This window comes from Quercus robur, chromosome 12 (assembly GCF_932294415.1).
Source record: "Quercus robur chromosome 12, dhQueRobu3.1, whole genome shotgun sequence".
Taxonomy (NCBI): domain Eukaryota; kingdom Viridiplantae; phylum Streptophyta; class Magnoliopsida; order Fagales; family Fagaceae; genus Quercus; species Quercus robur.
Window position 1 is genome coordinate 4,043,611 of NC_065545.1, and position 18,205 is coordinate 4,061,815.

Consider the following 18,205-nt stretch of genomic DNA (forward strand, 5'->3'; position numbering starts at 1 on the left):
TAAATTTCTTAATCAATTTTGGTGCGAAGTCCTTAATGTCATGCTTGATTAAAAAGACCTGATTTTTGCTCATGAGAAACTGAATTAAAGAGAATTTCATGATCTTAAATATAGAACCAAAATTAATCCAATCACATGGTTAAAATTTAATTAAAACTCAACTGAATCTAACCAATCACATAGAACTCGATGAAAAAAAAAGGGGGGGGGGGGGGGGGGGGGGGGGAGGTTGGCTATTAAAATCATGAAATCCTTTAACTTTAGGGTTAAAATCTCTATCAAATTTAGAGCCGGCCAAAATACAGTATCAACACATGAAATGATATGAGATATCAAATGAAATGATATATCAAATCAACTCTTTAAAATTCTAAATGAATATGATAACTAAGATCAAGCTAGTCATGTAAGTTGGAGACATGACTCCAAGGAAAGAAAATAAAATCAAAATTCAAAAGTTGAACCATTGCAACAGAAACAACAAATGTGAGAAATAGATAGAAGCAAAAATGGTATGTAAAAAGAACTGATATTTCCTTTAAAATGCTAGGAACATAGAAATGGATAGTATGATCTTCAAGCTCTCAAAAAATCAATTCCCCTTTTCTTAGTACTATGCTGCAACTTACTCCACATCTCTACAAAGCACATTGATGAAGAAAGGGTTCATATCCATATGCATGGTCATTTCAAAAGTTCTAAGAATGCTTTAGCTTTCACAAGATATACAACAGGTATTTGGAACAGTGATGAGGATTAAGCCATTAAGGTAGAGAGATAAAGTGAAAATTCAAAGTTCAGAAGAAAATCTATCACTAAAGAGGGAACCTCACCCACCTAAGATTTTAAATTGCACAAAATTCCTTGTTCGAAAATTTGAAAATATCAGCACCTTCAGGTGAGTTAAAAAAGCAATTCGTATAAAAGCTGAAAGCTATCCATGTGTGGAACAACTTCCTCAATAACAAACTCTGCCAGGAAGCCATATCTTCAAGAAAGGTAGTGTAGACGGGTCCAAGCAACAAGCAAGTAGTATCTCGAAAATAAGTCCATTTGACTTTCCTACTTATGGCTCAAAACAACATCCACATTCATCTGCATCAACAAAAGTAACATTAATAGTCTTATTAAGGAGGTTGGTCACTTATTATCAAAGCATAGAGACTTACAGATTTGGCAAGCTCTTTGGCTTTCTCATCATCAAAACCAAGGGAAGCCATGATCTTGTGACCCGCCGAATCTTTTTCTGACCAAATTCCAAGAAGCATATGAGTAGCTGTTATCTCCCCACTTTCACCTGCATTTAAAACCTTAGATATGCAGTAAATATTCCTATTGCCTCAATTTTTACATACTAAACCTTATTGCAAGGAGGTTCATTGAACCACCCTCAATTTCTACATTTCCACCACATACAGGGCTACGAGATTCATAGGCACAATGAATTGAGTCTACAAAACATGGTAATTACATTCTCCCATACTTGAAAGAGCAATGCTAAGGGACAAGTCATAATCACACATAGATACACTATCAATCACAAATATTTGTTACACAAGTAAGCGTTGATAGCATTAAAAGGCATTGGTGAGCAACAAAAGGCAGAGAGGGTAGACAAACTCAAGTAGTAAACATACATTCCTGAAAATCTGCAATGAAATTAATATCATGGCTCAATTCAGATTATTTGAGTTCCAAAAAATAAGAAAATTAAGGTAAATCACAGAGAAATGAGTTAAACACAACTTCTTCACTATTGATCAATAAGAGGAAATATATTACAATGAAAAATAAATGTACATAAAGTTCAAGGAGACAAACTCAACTGTCGTCTAGGAATATCCCAGAAAACAAAGAACTAATAACTCAGACTTTTATTCTCTCCTCAAAGGCGTTCTTGCCCCTTGAACATTCATCTGTCTCTCTCACTCCAAATGTTCCAAAAGATGCAAAAAGGCACAACATTCCACACCCTTTCTTTTTTTTTTAGATAGGTAATCAGAAATTTATTAATAAAGAGAAAAAAGAAAAGAAAAGTACAAGTTGTTCATGATGATGAACAAGAAGAAAAAAACAAACAACAAAGCAAAACAAGAAATCAGGAAACTAAGCTAAGTGAAGACATAAACTCAGAGAGAGAAGAACATTCAGTAAAACCCCAACACCGAGACCACTCCCAAAGACTACGTTGGCATAAAACTTTTAACTCGTCCAATGTCTTCTCATTATCCTCAAAGGAACGACGATTTCATTCCAACCACACAATCCACATTAAGCACCTTGGAACCAAATTCCAGATGTCTGAATTATGTTTCCCGAGCCACTAATGCCAACAAGATAACAAACCCGCCACTGATCCTGGCATAACCCAATGAATACCAAAGGCCTGAAGCATAAAAGTCCAAAGGGAATGAGTAATAGGGCAATGAAGAAGAAGATGGTCTACTGACCCCCCATCACAACAACACATACAACACCAAGTAGCCAACGGGCAACCCCTAAGCATTAGATTGTCCAAAGTGAGGATCCGACCATGAGTAGCTGTCCGCAAAAAGAACGCCACTCGCCTAGGAATCTTTGGTTTCCAAACACCCTTCCAAGGAAACAAAGAATTCGAAGCAAATCAACACATAAGCAAATCACACACCAGTCTCAGCATCACCCACCCCACACCAAATATTACAAAAGCAAAATTCCACATCTCCGCAGCCATCTCACAATGAAGGAGCAAATTATCTACATTTTCCTATTATTCTTACACATGCAACACCAATACACAATCACAATATTGTGTTTTAAAAGATTATTCACTATTATAATTTTCCCCCAAGCTGCAATCCAAACAAAAATGGGACTCTCATAGGTGTGCTACTTTCCAAATGGCCTTCCAAGTAAACTTCACTACAAAATTCCCCTCTCAAGGACACATAGCATGACCAACCAATAAATGGCTCGTATCTATTCAACTTCCACCTCAATCTTTCTACTATGCCATCATGCCTTCTACTTGAATATAATAGCTCAAAGAAGTAAGAATAATTTGTTATACCCCTAACTATAGAAACTACTACTTCACGTGCCAGCCAAAAACACAAAGGAGCCTAAAGAATTACAAATAATAACTAATCATGTATAGAAGTATAAAGACTCCTTGAACTCAACAATGGAATTACTATGAGTAAAATCCGACAGTTGGGACCAGTCAAACAAGGTCCTAATCAACAAAGAGTGCAATTGAGTCACTGAACATTCCACATATTCAAAACTAAGCCGGTTATGTTCCCTCCACAACATCCACATCAGACATAGGGTCTAAAATGCAATATTTTCTATAATCTATAATTGCTTCCAACATGGCAGTAAACTTTTAGTTTTATACCCTAGGCAAGTTAAAATTGAGTTGATAGACCAAAAATAGTGAGTCCAATAGAATTACGTGACCTTGCAATAGTCTCACTTGCATGTCAATTAAGTCTCCAATATAAACTTTGAAGTAAAATTCCACAAGGCTGGATATGACTTTCTACTATGATCAATCTCACCTTTAAGAATACCACAAGATTAATGTTAATTTGCACAATTCATGATATACAGCAACCATCTTTGTACATCATCCTTAGTAAAAGAAAAAATATCAAGGAAAATTTCAAACCTTTTTTTTTTTTTTTTTTTTGAGAAAATTTCAAACCTTATTTAAAGTTAAAATTTGCAGAAATCACAATACAGCATAATCATGAAATCCAGAAATTTGATAAATAGAATCCCAAGACTACCTGACTTCAATTTCTCAGCAACAGCCCAATCAAGTGCCCTCTGAGCCGGTTCAGTCAATGGAGGATGCTCAGGGCTAAAATTATACATGTCAGATCTTCCAAGTAAGTTGACAGTTTCTTCTCGCACCTTAAAAAGTGTGATTCCATTAGCCCTCAAAAACTTTGCAGCTATACTTGTTCCTGTAAAAGATTTTTAAACAAAAAAATGATCAAACAAAAAATTTCTAGCTCAGCAAAGCATACAGCAGCCAGTGACAGAGGCACGATGTGAGTTCATAAAATGAATTAAATCTTGTACTTCATTAACATTTAACATATCCTCCTAAAAGAAATTTTCACATGGGGAAGTTTTACCAAAATAGTGAAAATAAAGTAATCCCAGGCTTTTAACAATATTAAATATTTACATTAGAGCATCCAAGAATCAAGGATGCCAAACCTTACAATTTTTTCAGGGCAGATGATGAGCACTTTAGCACTTGGTTATTTTCTAACAAGAAGAATCTATTGCTTTTTTCTTATATAAACTAATGGCACAATATATAGACACACGCATGCATGTACATTCTATATAGGGCCGCAAGCTTTAAACAAGCAAAGTCGAGCTGAGTATTAAAAGTTTAGGCTTAATTCATTTTATTTTATTTTGATCATAAGCCTAGCTCAAAGTCATCATCAAACTAGATTACTTGTTCAAACTTGGTTCATTCTCTTGCCGAACAAGCTCGGTTTTGTTCATAAGCTACTTAATTAACTTATTATTTTTCCATATATAGTAAACACTGCAACTAAATTTTTTTTATCCCCTTCACAAATCTATGCTAATCATTAATAACTAAATAAATTTGGAAATTGTATAAATTGATTTAATTAGATATACTAATTTCATTATGAACTAATAAAAACTAGATTCACTAGCCTTGTAGTGTTTAAAATTACATAAATTTTGACTACAAAACTAACTATTTATATTATCAATAAATAAAAATATAATTTGTTATCTTATGAAATTATTTTCAAACTTACAAAATCTATTTCAAGTTTATATAAGTATATTTCATACGTGTATACATATAAAAATATAATATTATATATACTTAAACCAAGCCACATATTAATGAGCTTGCTCAAAAATACATTATACTTATCAAAAGAAAAAAAAACACACATTATTATATTTTAGCTTGGCTTGCTTAAGAGTCAAGCCTAAACATGTGTTTGAGCTTGGCTTGTTTACTAAATAAACATAAACAAGCTTCAGTTCAATTACAACCCTAATTGTATGTTTTCCCTCTCTACTTCAAATGTTCATAAAGCCAATTGCCACAACAAAAAAGCAAATAAGTGAAGGGTTATTTTGTTATAGCTTCAAATTTAACATGTTCATTCCAAAATGCTGAAGCTTTCTCTCTGAAAGCTCATCAAGAGAAAATGCTCTATTTATTAAGAGGACCACACTTTATCATGCGCAGTTTTTTATTATTAAGGACATATTTCTATGGACCATGAATCAGTAGCTCAAAACCATACATCCGAGAGAATGATTTTTTTTTTCTTCCCAGATAGCAGATACCTAATGTGGGAAGAAAAGAAGCTACTGGAATTTGTCAGAGAAAATGACTGCATGGTTTTTGTCTTTTTTCCTCTTTTTTGACTTGCAAATCATTCTTTAGCATTCACTTATTTTTGCAAATGACACTAACTACTAGATGCAGAAGGCAGCACTTCCTTATTAAAGCCAGCAAAGCAGGATAATTGCAAGAGCAGCTTTTGGTGCTTACCCGGATAATGATTCATATCATCAGAAAATTGCACTTTAATACCCAAAAAAAAAAAAAAAAAAAAGACAAACCAAAGAACCTCAACAGATGTTTGTTCCAATTAATTCAACTATTCATAAAAAAGAAACCACTATATTTGAAGGGTACTTCACTGCTCTCTATCTGTTGTTAGTTCTCATCTTGGTTAAAAATTGCAAGGTGTATATCTAATTGCATAGACAACTAACTTGGATGATCCTAAACAGCATTGACCAGGCTCCATGAAGCAATAATCTCTCAGAGAAAAGTTACATGGGCCAAAGTAAGTAAAAGAAAAGAAGAGAGGGGGGGATCAATTGCCAGATATCAAAAGAGAAACAGAGCAAAACATGTAAAATTGTATGGAAAATTTAATTGATATTAACAAGAACTTGAGCTGATCATTTGGACCTTTGAATTTATAAATGTGGATCTTGGACCCATGAATGGTAATGATCCCAAAACTCAAATAAAGAAAAAAAGGAAGTGAGCGAGATAAAAAGAGAAGAAACTGGGATAAAAAATAAGGGAAGTGACTTGGACTTTTTTGTTATCAATAACCACAAACCAATTATATACATCGAGTTCAAGTAAATTTGCAGAAGTATTTCATGAACATTTCTTCAAATAGAACTCCAAAATGATCCAAGCTGCTTGAGTTCAGACATGGTACATGGCTTCTTTGGAGGCTCCCTCAAAGCACGTGCAAATGTCAAATGAATTGAGCTCAATAAATTTATAAGCTCCTCATTTTTCTTAGCTGAGATTGTGCATAGCACGACTTGTATCTTTTTTTAGCTAAATATGACTCATATCAAATATATTAGTTGTACATCAAAAGATTAGAATTGCTGAGCAATCACTAATTTGACTTCTAAGATCACATCAATAAGGGAATTCCCAGAATTGACTAAAGTTTGTCTAGAGGGCCTATTAGTGTTATTATATTTATGATCTTATACACATTCACACACAAACAGAGACATATATGACTTATTTTGATGTAAAGGTTACGACATTTGGCAATCATCCAAACTCTGTAAGCAGTAGACAAATATTTTCTAGAACTCCAGACAGAAATGCACCACTTACCATCTTGTCAACCTTTTATTGTTTTGAACCATTGGTTATTTCAGTGAAAAAATTAAGCTAAGAATATTGTCATGAGTTTGACCTGAGCTCAAATTCAAGTTCAACCCTTAGCTTCAGCTCATTTAACTATATAGTTAGCAAAGCTGGATTAAAATCAGACCTGTATGTAGCCATTTGGTGGTCAACTCGAGCCTAGCTCAAACACAATCAAGTTAATCAAGTCGAACTTAAGCATGCCCTCAGCTCAGCTCATAAGTAATATAGCTCTGTTGCCAATTTTTTAAACCTTTTTTTCTTCACCCTTTCAAAATTCTTGAAAAATCACATTCCTAGTCCGTGAATGCAGGTCACACGAGTTTTAGTTTCCATCAACTAAGGTTACAATGCAACATTTTTATGAAGAAAACCATGCTATAAATGCATTCAGGAAGTTAACAAAGCAACTAGATTGAGAAAAAACAATGCAAACTAAGAGCAACCTTTAGAGTTGTCAAAAATCACTAACCCTCAACCAAAATCCCCATGAGAAGCGATTCGGTCCCAGTATTCGGATACTTGATCTTCCTCGCCTCCAATTCCGCCATCCCAAACGACTTTATCGCCCGCGCCGACCATCTATTCACATTGGCCCAATCCCAAACAATCACTCACCCAACAGACAAAACAAAAACTAAAACTAAACACACATAAATATAAATTGAAATTTCAAACTCACTTTGGGGTTTTCTCAGAAGAAGCCCCTTCTGGCTTCCTGGAAAAAAAGAAAAACAAAACAGAACCAAACAATTCATTTCCATGAAACCCTATGATAACTCCAACAATACATGCATACAATTACATGATAGAAATTGGGAGAATCTGAAATTACCGAGTTGGGAGGCTGGAGAGGACGGTGGCGACGGGCGGGCGATGCTTGGAGACGAGAGGTTTGGAAGTGGAGGGTTGAATGGAGAGCTTATTCCCGATTAGAGAGCTGACCAAATTGTTATGAAGGTTGAGACGCCATGGAAGAGTGAGAGAAGAAGAAGAAGAATCGGAAGTGAGTCGGTGACAAGATTGAGAGATTGGGATCGCCGAGAGGGTGTGGGAAGCCATTTCTGAGTGCTCACTGTGAAATGAAAAAAAAAAAAACCTAGCGGATTGGAAATTGGAATGGAACTGGAAGGCCGTTGGGTTCAGAGAGAGTTTGAATGTGATTGGGTTTTTGGAATTTCTTTTCTTTTCTTTTGGCGGGTTTTGGATTTATGAGTTGGAGTGTGGGAGCAAGCAAGTATAGATAGGACTATAGAAGTTGGAGTGTAGAGTGAGTGTGGAGTGTGGGAGTCTCTCTCCCGTTCGAACTAGACCGGTATGGTGGCGTTTGTTTCCTTTGAAAATTGGTTACGGACATTCACCATTATATGTGGAAAATTGGGTTTTTGGGTAAAAGTAAAACTCAGATAACCTTGCGTTAGCCTATATTCCATCATTATTTATTTGAGTCCGAATTTGCTAATTTGGTAAAAGGATGCGGTAAGGGATTCCCAGCTTTAGTTAAAATTTAATACATTCTACCACACTTGATAATATTTCAATAAATTTATTATAATTCATTAAAGTGTGATTTTATCTATTCTTTAATGTGTAATATAATGATGTGGTATATTGCGATTGGAGGATGTAAATCTTAAGTTTTATACCACGTCTTTGTAGAATTTAATCTCTAATTTTTAAGAAACCAAGAAGTCGCCTATATCAGCCTCTCACTGGGTGCCGCCTCCATCATCCTTGGCGGTAACTCCAACTGAATCGCCTCCCTTCCATGTCTTGTCAATCTCCAAACCCACCATTTCAAACCAACCTACAAATGAAACTCATAACCCAAACCCAACCTCAACCACCTTCTCAAAGTCAAAATCAGTGGTGAGTTTGCTGGCAATTATGGCGATGGTGCTTAACAACAAAGGATCCTTGAGGTGAGAACATATAATAGGAGAGAGAGAGAGAGAGAGAGAACTTTTTGTTGGAAAAAACTGATTTTGCATCTCATACAAAACTCACAACGGAAGCAACACAAGAATCTACTTCATTCATGATAGATAACATGTAACCTTGAATTCTAGAACTTGAAAAAAAAAAAAAAAAAATGCGTACCTTGATGCAATAAAATTCAAAAAAAAAAACTTGAGAATACCTTCAATCTTCATCCCAATTCCACATGGTGTCCAAGATGAGTGGTTACTCAATTAGTTCTTACATACATTAATTTTCCTTTTTGGAAAAGTGTATTTCCAAGATTCTGTAGAGAAAATCTGTTTTCTCTTCCTTTTAATCATACGTACGTTTTAATTGTCTTGGTAGTTACTTCATTTAATAACTCTTATTAAATAAATAACTGATTATCTAATTGGGTTAGCCTTTTGGGCCAACCCAATTGGGCTTAAGTGTGTGGCTTGAGATGGGACCAAAAGGACTAATAATGCTCTAACTCTAATAAACCTCAGACTTATCTGTCAACTCTTAACAAGTCTAAAATTACCATTAATTATATAACAAATACTACTATAGAAATATAATTGCACTCTAGGCCTTATTAATAAATTATATCCCAAGACTCTAATATGATATCATTTGACTCCTCCATGAAATATCCATAGTGAACAAAATCATAATAAACTGTCACTTTGTAAACAACTATTTCATTCCTTGAGTACCCAGTTTAATCTTTTAGTTATTCATATTTATGAAATCTAATTTCATAAATATAAATTTTAGTAACTCTTTACTAAAGTGACTAGTCCTAAATAACTAGTTCTCATTAAACTTATCTCAAGGAAATATTTCGTGTCTTTATAGAAAGAGATTATGAATTTCATCTTGAGAATATGTGTTTCCTCAACACTACGTATGGTTATCCAACATACTAAGGTTTTGACCATTAAACTAAATCTCACTCCTGATATATCAAAGTAACCTATATTTCATGATCGGGTTCACTATCCTCTCAGGATTGAGAGTCTATGAAATTAGAAGTCATGAGATTAATTATTCGATTAAAGATTAATTATTCAAGTAATAGTTGTTAATCGAATAATTAATCTCACAGCGATCTAGTTCAATATGTTTTACACAATTTAATTATTTATAACATGTCAATAAATTGGATTTTAGGAAACAAACCCTAACACCTTTAATCCCAAATCGACCCATATCTCATTAATGAAGATGACTAGGATGATTTGCCCACTGTCAAAGTAAAGGTTGTGGCAGTGGGGCTAACGTCAGCAACAATGGGGTCGGCGCTGAGAATGGGTTGTTAATTTAAAGGATTTTATTTTTAGATGCATATTAGAATTGATTGAGAATGGACAATGTAGTTATGCTTATTTTATATTATGTAATATGATGATGTGGCATGTAATATAATTGGAGTGTGTAAAAACTTGGGTTTTACACCACATTCTTATAAAATTTAATATATATTTTTAAAATATAGAAGGGGAATATGTCAATTGATTTTTTTTTTTTTTTTTTTTTTTGAGAAACCTGTCAATTGATTTATAAAGCTATTAGTAATTTTTGCTTTTAAATTATAGCAGTTTTGTTAAATAGTATACTAATTGGTATTAAATGTTTAGCAGTGAATCTAGTTATACATAAGACAGACTTTGATTAGGTTTAGTGCCTACAGTCAAGGCTGACCGTAGGCTTAGGCCACTTAGGCCATGGCACAAGAACCCCTCCTAAACAAAAATGAAAAAAAAGCACACAAATGTGAGGGGCCAATAAAGTTTATATATATATAGAAAACAAAATAGAGCTGTACATTTTTTTCATCCAATTTTAAGAAGCCCATACAAAAATGGTTGATATTAAAAATAATACAAGTTTTATTACATAGATCTTATTAATTGTCATGTCACCAATCCAAAAAGTAATTCAAATATTGATTTTTTATTTTTATTTTGTTGGAATGTCACAAATTACATTATTTTCCACTCATTGTGTAATTTTTTTTTTAATAGTAAAATTTAAAATAACTTTAGTATTTTACCAAAAAAATTTATAGATTGATAGAAAACAAACCAAATCAGTACCTTCCCTATTAAAAAAAAAGGCCATTAAGTAAATAGAAAATGTTAAATTATTACAAATTTTACTACAAAATATTTATAAACTAATGTGGTGAAAATAGGCTAGTGTCACTTCAACAACATAATAAATTGAATGTTTGAATCAATTTACTTTAATTGGTGACACATTAGTATGTAAGACATATGTCATAAAATTTGAAATATCATTAAAATCACTCAAATGAATTAGTCATATATATATATATATATAAAAGTAAGAATAATGGATTTGAAATGAAAATTTTATAATACAAAACATTAACTAAATTAATTCTTAATAAACTAAATACTATTATTTAAGTGATATTTAAATACACAAAGGCTCATTTAATTTTTTCGCTTAAAACCTCAAATTACATTGAACCAACCCAACCTCTAGTGCACTGAATATGTTAAGATGGTGATACATGATCAAAAGTGAACAAGCATCATCACCTCAATGGTAAAATAAAAAATATCAAGTTCAAATCCTAGCTTACACAAAAAAATCATTATAACTTATTCAAGCAAAAAGTAAGGGTGAAAAACAAACATATAGACATTTTAGTTGTGACCAAAGAGTATTTTAGTCTTTATATGTATTTTTAATTACATATTTGGCTGAAACTGAAAACTTTTTAACAGAAAACTTTTTAATTGAAAACTTTTTTGTACAATGGGATCCATGAATAGTAATAAAAAGTGCAATGAGACCCATTAATGTAGTAAAAATAAGTTGAATAGTAAAAAAACTAGTTTTTTAAGCCAATGTTAAATGCAACCTTATGGTCCGTTTGGATTGAGGGAGAGGGAGGGAGAATAGAGTAGAGTAGAGTAGATTTAGCATAAAATTAATTTATTTTTAGCCAAGTTTACTTTATTCCTCTCCACTTCTCATTCTTCCCCCTCCATCCAAATAGGTCTTTAATGTCTATTTGGAATAGCTTATTTAATTGAAACTTTTTTCTTTTCTTTTTTTTTTCTTTTTTTTTTTTTCTGAAAGTGTAAAAAAAAAGTTAAAAAATAAGCTGAATAGTATAGTAGGACCCATAAATAATATCAAAAAGTGCAGTGGGACTCATGAATAGAAGTAAAAAAAAGCTGAGAGTGGAGATAAGCTGAAAATTTAACATTGGCTTAAAAGTCAGTTTTTTTTTTTTTCTATTTAGCTTATTTTTGCTACTATTAATGGGTCTCATTGCACTTTTTGGTACTATTCATGTGTCCTAGTGTACTATTTCAGCTACCTTTTAGCTTTATTTACAATACTTTAAGTAAAAAGTTTTCAGTTTTAGCTAAATAAACTGTTTCAAATGAACTCATATAGTCAGCAAGTTTTGCCCCATGTTCCAAATGGTCTCTATCCTTTAAAATGTTTCATTTTAGCATTATTATATACTACTAAGTTAGTGTAAAAAACTTTGAGATTTTGTTAAGCAATCAAAATTTAATAAAATTCCATTTAAAGTTATCATTTAATCAAAATACTCATCCATGAGATTTTTTTTTAGATGGCTGCGTTGTTTTCATGTCTTTTTAGTTAAGGACATGTCCCTTTCTCTCTTTTTATTTTTTTGTTGCTAAATCACTTCCTCCTTTTTTTTCTTTTTTTTTTTGACACTCCACTTCCTCTCTTTTTTGATAGTAAACTTCAGCCAGAATATACTAGTAATGTAAAGTTTACCCTCCAAAATGGGCTTGTTTCTGTGGAAAAATGGGCAATGTTTAATAAGTATCAACTTGGTACTACTATACACCAATAACTCGAATTCATAAACAATGATTACAATTTACAAGTGCCTTTCCCAGCATATGAACCAAGAAAAAACTTGATAGAAGAAAGTAATAGCTTGGGCGATCGTGAGGGTTGGGCTTGTTTATAATGTGAACAAATTTGAAATTTCCATGTCAAACGTAAGTATTAGGAAACATCTCACATTTAAGAATTGATAGCTTTACCATATTATTAAATAAGTAGGTACAATTCACATCTAAGTATTAACTACTATTCTTATTATTATTTTCTTTTTAAAAGCACAACTTGATAAGGTGTGGGATGCCTCTCTCTTTTTCCTCTTCACCTATACTGAAAATGCATAACCACCATGGAAGGCGCCAAGAAAACCTCATCTGAGTCCTGATTTTAAGTAAACAATTTGTAAACGTCTCTCATATTAGCATTGATGCTACATTTAAGCTATATCAACAAAATGAACAAATACAACTCTTTTTTCTTTTTCTTTTTTTAATGAGCGAATACAAAACATATCAAATCTAATAGGTGTCAATGCCTATCGATTTTTATAAAGGAAACTTGTATATAAAAGAAACTTATAATGAGTTTAATTAGTTCAATTTGTAGAGTTTTTTTTTTTTTTTTTTGCCGAACAATGGGAGTGGATTCAAATCCATTCAAATCGACCTATATACAAAAGAAATTCATTGGTTTCTTGATCTAATGACAAAGAGTAATCATTATAAAATGAACACCATAATTTTCAAATTCTCATATCATAAATATAAAAAGAAAATAGAAATTGAAAACCTTTATATAGGTACTATAAAGCTTCTAGAATGCAACGAATTATGTATAAGTCCTGTAATTGTTTACGGTTAATATGTAAAGACTAAAATACTTTTCCAACTAAGAAAAAAATGAAGAAAAAAAAAAGAAGAGTTATGATATGTTTAGAATTAACTTAAATAATAAACTTTTATGTCAAAAAATAATAAATATATCCATTTAAAAAGGGGGAAAAAAAAAGAGAAGGAAAAGAAAACAATAAATTACTCTCTAAAAATCCTATATTTTATGTTTGATTTCAAATTAAACCTTACAGTTTAATTTTTTTTTTAAGTAAATAACAAATTTTAAGACTATTACCAATTAAATCCTAGGATTTTTTTTTAATTTTTAAATTAAACCTTAGTTAAATTCGTCTCAATTTAAACCTCCAATCAAATATTCATTGTTTTTTTTAATTAAACCATAGTTTAAATCATACATTTTAAAAATCCAAATATTCAATCTGAAACTATCAAAATTATAAAATTTAATGTACGGTACAATATTAAAATTTTAAAATTTAGGGTCTATTTGGATACCGCTTATTTTGCTATAATTGAAAATTTATTGCTGAAAGTACTGTAGATAAAAGTAAAAGTTAGTTGAAATAATACAGTGGGACCATGAATAGTGCCAAAAAGTGCAGTGGGACCCATGAATAGTAGTAAAAATAAGCTGAATAGTAAAATAATTTATAATTTTAATTCACATCCAAATGCACACTTAGGATGTGTTTGGATACCACTTATTGCTGAAAACTAAAAACACTGTAGTTGTCCGGGAATTAGGCCCAAGGCCCACAGCACGTCATACACCCATCCTCACACTTAGGCCTTAAACTTCGGCCCAAATGCCTCCAAGCCCAATTTGGACCCAGGAACCTGAAATAAGACCATATTGAACACCCCAAGCAAGCCCCCCCCCCCCCCCCCCTCTTCATTCCTAACTTGGACGAATGAGTTGTTGCCCGGAAGCGCCCCGTGCCTAACTACTCGGTCGTGCATTTGACAACGTCACTACCGAGCAGACAGCGGAAGTGGGAATCAGTTCCAATGCCACTCTCACCTTCCCAATGAAACATCCACCTTGAGATAATGGAATTAGACCGCCATTTGCACTAAGATAGGAACCTTTAAATGTAGAATTATTTAAATGTGTGAATAGAAGTTAAGTCCAATAGTTTACTTTTATTTAACTGACAAGGTTCCTATTCCCAAGGTTCCTATTCCCATTTGCACTAAAAATATGTTACACAACACTAGTAGAATTATTTTGACTCACATCCACCTTTAAATGTGTGAATAGTATCGTGTAATCTATTTTTAAAGAAAATTTTGCTTAAAAAATGTTTGTGAGTCTCGTAAATAGTGCATGGAACATAATAATAGACATTGGACGCAGCTGAAAAATCATTTCAGTTGTATCCAAACGTTCACTTGATATGAAACTTTGACAACCATACAATTTAATTCAAAATTATCCCAAAAGATCAAGAATAGAATATTTAAAATGTAACCTTTTCAAAAAAAAAAAAAAGAATATTTAAAATGTAACAAAAAAAAAAAAAAAAAACCAATCATGTCATGTGCTAGTCATGCTGATGCGGTTATAGGCTAAAAGTCAAAGCACCCGGCACTTGGCACATGATTCAAGAGTACAAGCGGCGCACTCTCAATTTGTTGCCCAGTGCCCATTGTGAATGTAGTCGAGACGCAGATGATCCAAGTTCCAACGGGACAAGCTGCGAACCCCAATTAATCAAACGAAGGGTAGGTAGCATTAAATTGTTCCACCTCCGTAATTGCAACGGCAACAAACAAAGCCACGTTAAAAGAGCAATTAATAATTGACCCGGATACATTTAAAAATAAACGTAATTATATATATATATATATGATTTAGAATTTAATTAAATCTAAATTTTTTAAATTTTGTATTTAATAATTTACTTGTCAAAAAAATTAAAAAAATAAATAGGACACATGGCACAATATTAAACTTCAATTAAAATTTAGTTTATAATCTAATTGAATTTAGATTCTTTCATTTTTGTATCTAATAATTTACTTGACACAAATTTAAAAATTAGATGAAAAACGTAGTGCAAAAGTAGACTCAAATTTAGAATATAATTAAATTTTCTCTCATGCTATTAATATATATATATATATATAGCATTTAACCCGAAAAAAAGGTAATTTTCAACAAATGCATATGACCTTTTAGAGATAAAAATAAAAATGATGCATATGTTTTTTTTTTTTTTCAAACTCTCACTTTTTTTTTTTTTTTTACAAAATAGAATTTCACTCTAGTCTAATCTAAATGTATATGTGTATGAAGCTCCCTCTTGAAGACTTGAACTCCGACCCTTACCCCCCATACCCTACAAGTATTTATACCTGTAGAGTGACCATTGCACCAAGCATGTGCGGTGGTCAAACTCTCACTTTCAACTACAAGTCACTCCATGGGAGTCATTAATGGGGGTCATTAAAAAAAAAGGAATAATTGATGGGAGTCATTTTCTAATTTAATTTTCAGGAATTAAATCTTTCAAAACTCACAAGAACGAGTCAATATTTGATTTGAGGATTCCCATTAATAGATTTTTGTTTTTTGTTTTTTTGGGTTGAGTACATTAATAGATGATTTTATTGGTTGATATGTCTATGTTTATGTTTTAAATACTAAAACAAAGATTGTATTCAATGTGACAAAAAGATTAATAACTAGTGTCTATTTTTTATTTATTTTTCAAAATGAGAAAGAAAGTAAAAGGCACATTTATTTTCAACGTGTAAACAAATTTACAACCATTGTAACCATCTTAAGTTCATTTATTGCTTTCCCAGCCTTCAAGGGTTTAATTGCTAATGGGGAATAAAATGCAAAGAGGTTATGCTAGCTTAAGTTCTTTTACAACCATAATAAAATTTCACAACAAGTCAATGTGTCAATTAATTATCAAAATAAAAGAAAACAAAATTATACGAGACTCACCATAACTCAAAATAAATATGTTATAAAAATGTTGTGATTTTTTGTTGTTCTTCTAAATTTATTCTTCTCATTTTGCTACAAAAAGCAATGATTATTATTATTTTTTTGATAATTCAAATTTACACTAGGGAAAAGAGGGATTTGAACCATAAACATATATGTTAGAAGTATAGGGAGGTGCCAGTTGAACTAAAATATTTTGTTTGATAAAAAAACTAAAAGATTATTGACAAAACATTGATTAATTAATCTAAATAAAAAAGCTAGTCTAAAAAAAGCAGTAAAAGTTATGGCCATTTCATGGATAAATCGAATAAGAAACTTTTTGTATAAATAGTTTTCTCTTTTTTTTTTTCTTAAAAATTACCATAATTTTTAAGTAAAATTTGTGGTGTGACTTTATGTTAAAATATTGTTTCCTCTTGATTAGATGCATGTGCCTTTGCTTTTCACAATTTCTATCAATAATTAATTAAAAGAAAAATAGTTGTAATTCACTTTTTTTTTACCATAATTTTTAAGTAAAATTTGTGGTGTGACTTTATATTAAAATATAGTTTCCTCTTTATTAGATGCCTGTGCCTTTGCTTTTCACAATTTCTACCAATGATTAATTAAAAGAAAAATAGTTGTAATTAAATTTTTTTTTTTGATAGTGTTTTGTCTTAAACGCTATCACGCAAAGATGTCTACATCTGTAAAAACACGCGCATAACACGTCGCTATATGAGGACATTGTCTAGTTGATTAATTAAAAGCTCATTTCCCTACTTTGCTATTTCTAGATGATATAAATTTTAGATCCTAACTTTCGTTGCATCTTTTTCTAATTATTATTTTTAAAATTTTATACAGACTCTTTTTTTATACACTACTCGTTATTAAAGTTTCACTCTTTTTGTGTTTTCTAATGAATTTTATTTACTTGTAAAAATAAAGACAATGTTTGTCTACAACTCCACTCAATATCTCCATATTATATGTAAATTTTGATGAATCCATAATTGGGTTGCATTTTTTTCTTACGTCCTTCATGCTTGTAAAATTTTTAGAAAATCAAAAATCAATAACTATGTCATCAATCAAATGTTCAAATTTTAAGTTTTTGTAGTTTAAAATTATGCATAAAAATAAATTTCTTAATTGAATAGTAAATAATATTAAATTAGTATGGCATTTGACATGTGTGTTAATTGTTAAGAATATAAAGAACATGTAATTCAATAGTTAATTTTTAAAATATGTAGTAATGTTAAGTTGTTTTGTGAGAGTTGTAACTGATGGTGCATGATAATCTCCTAACTCCAAACTCGTCCACGATGGTCGTCCAAGGGAAACTATACAAACAGACCGCGAGTAGAAAAGATGTTGTGCTAATACAGCATACTCGTCCAAGAGGAGGTCGTCCGTCCATGAAAGGTTTAGACGACCTCCTTACATTCCAAGAACGTCTTTTGCATACGAGCTTAGGACGAGCTCCATGCTCGGCACAAAGCATAATGATCAAAGTCCTTTACCATTAACCGTTTCCAAATAACGGTTACAGAGAACATGTTCATGTAACTCCCATAGCAGTTATGGAAGTTACCTCCGATTCTTCCAAACTCCTCAATAATAGAAGCAGTTGCTAAACCAGTAACTGTTCCAACTGTGTACTATATAAGCATTCATCTATGAAAGGGTAAGTCATTTAGACACTTCCACACAAATTGGAATTCCAAAAATACTGACTTTACCATCGGAGGATTCTTGGCCGGTCTTCCCCGGTCTCCTTTGATTTTGTGTTTACTTTTTCAGAACATTCCAAGTAACCTTGAGATCATCAACGTTCGAGACATTCAACCTACTGATTTCCTTGTGTTAATCAGTAACCATTTGCTA

At 31.9% G+C, this 18,205-nt stretch overlaps 1 protein-coding gene across 9 annotated transcripts in view; it reads right to left on the minus strand.

Moving 5' to 3' along the window:
- LOC126709531 (ATP-dependent Clp protease ATP-binding subunit CLPT1, chloroplastic-like) overlaps positions 1–8,049 on the minus strand; it is a 90,588-nt gene extending 82,539 nt beyond the window's left edge. For 3 of the 9 annotated variants that reach the window (XR_007649415.1, XR_007649417.1, XR_007649416.1), the window contains exons 1-6: positions 7,533–8,045; positions 7,380–7,415; positions 7,170–7,279; positions 3,774–3,953; positions 1,170–1,297; positions 829–1,095 (exon numbers count right to left, since the gene is read on the minus strand). Coding sequence is in view for 4 of the 9 variants with exons in the window: in XM_050409817.1 (XP_050265774.1) it covers positions 1,063–1,095; positions 1,170–1,297; positions 3,774–3,953; positions 7,170–7,279; positions 7,380–7,415; positions 7,533–7,759 (714 nt within the window). In the remaining 5 variants the exon portion in view is untranslated. Of the gene's footprint in view, positions 1–650; positions 1,096–1,169; positions 1,298–1,445; positions 3,653–3,688; positions 3,954–7,169; positions 7,280–7,379; positions 7,416–7,532 lie in introns of those variants that run through there. The other 6 variants (XR_007649418.1, XM_050409816.1, XR_007649414.1 and 3 more) reach the window with 5 other exon arrangements.
- Between the last annotated feature and the right edge of the window lie 10,156 nt (positions 8,050–18,205).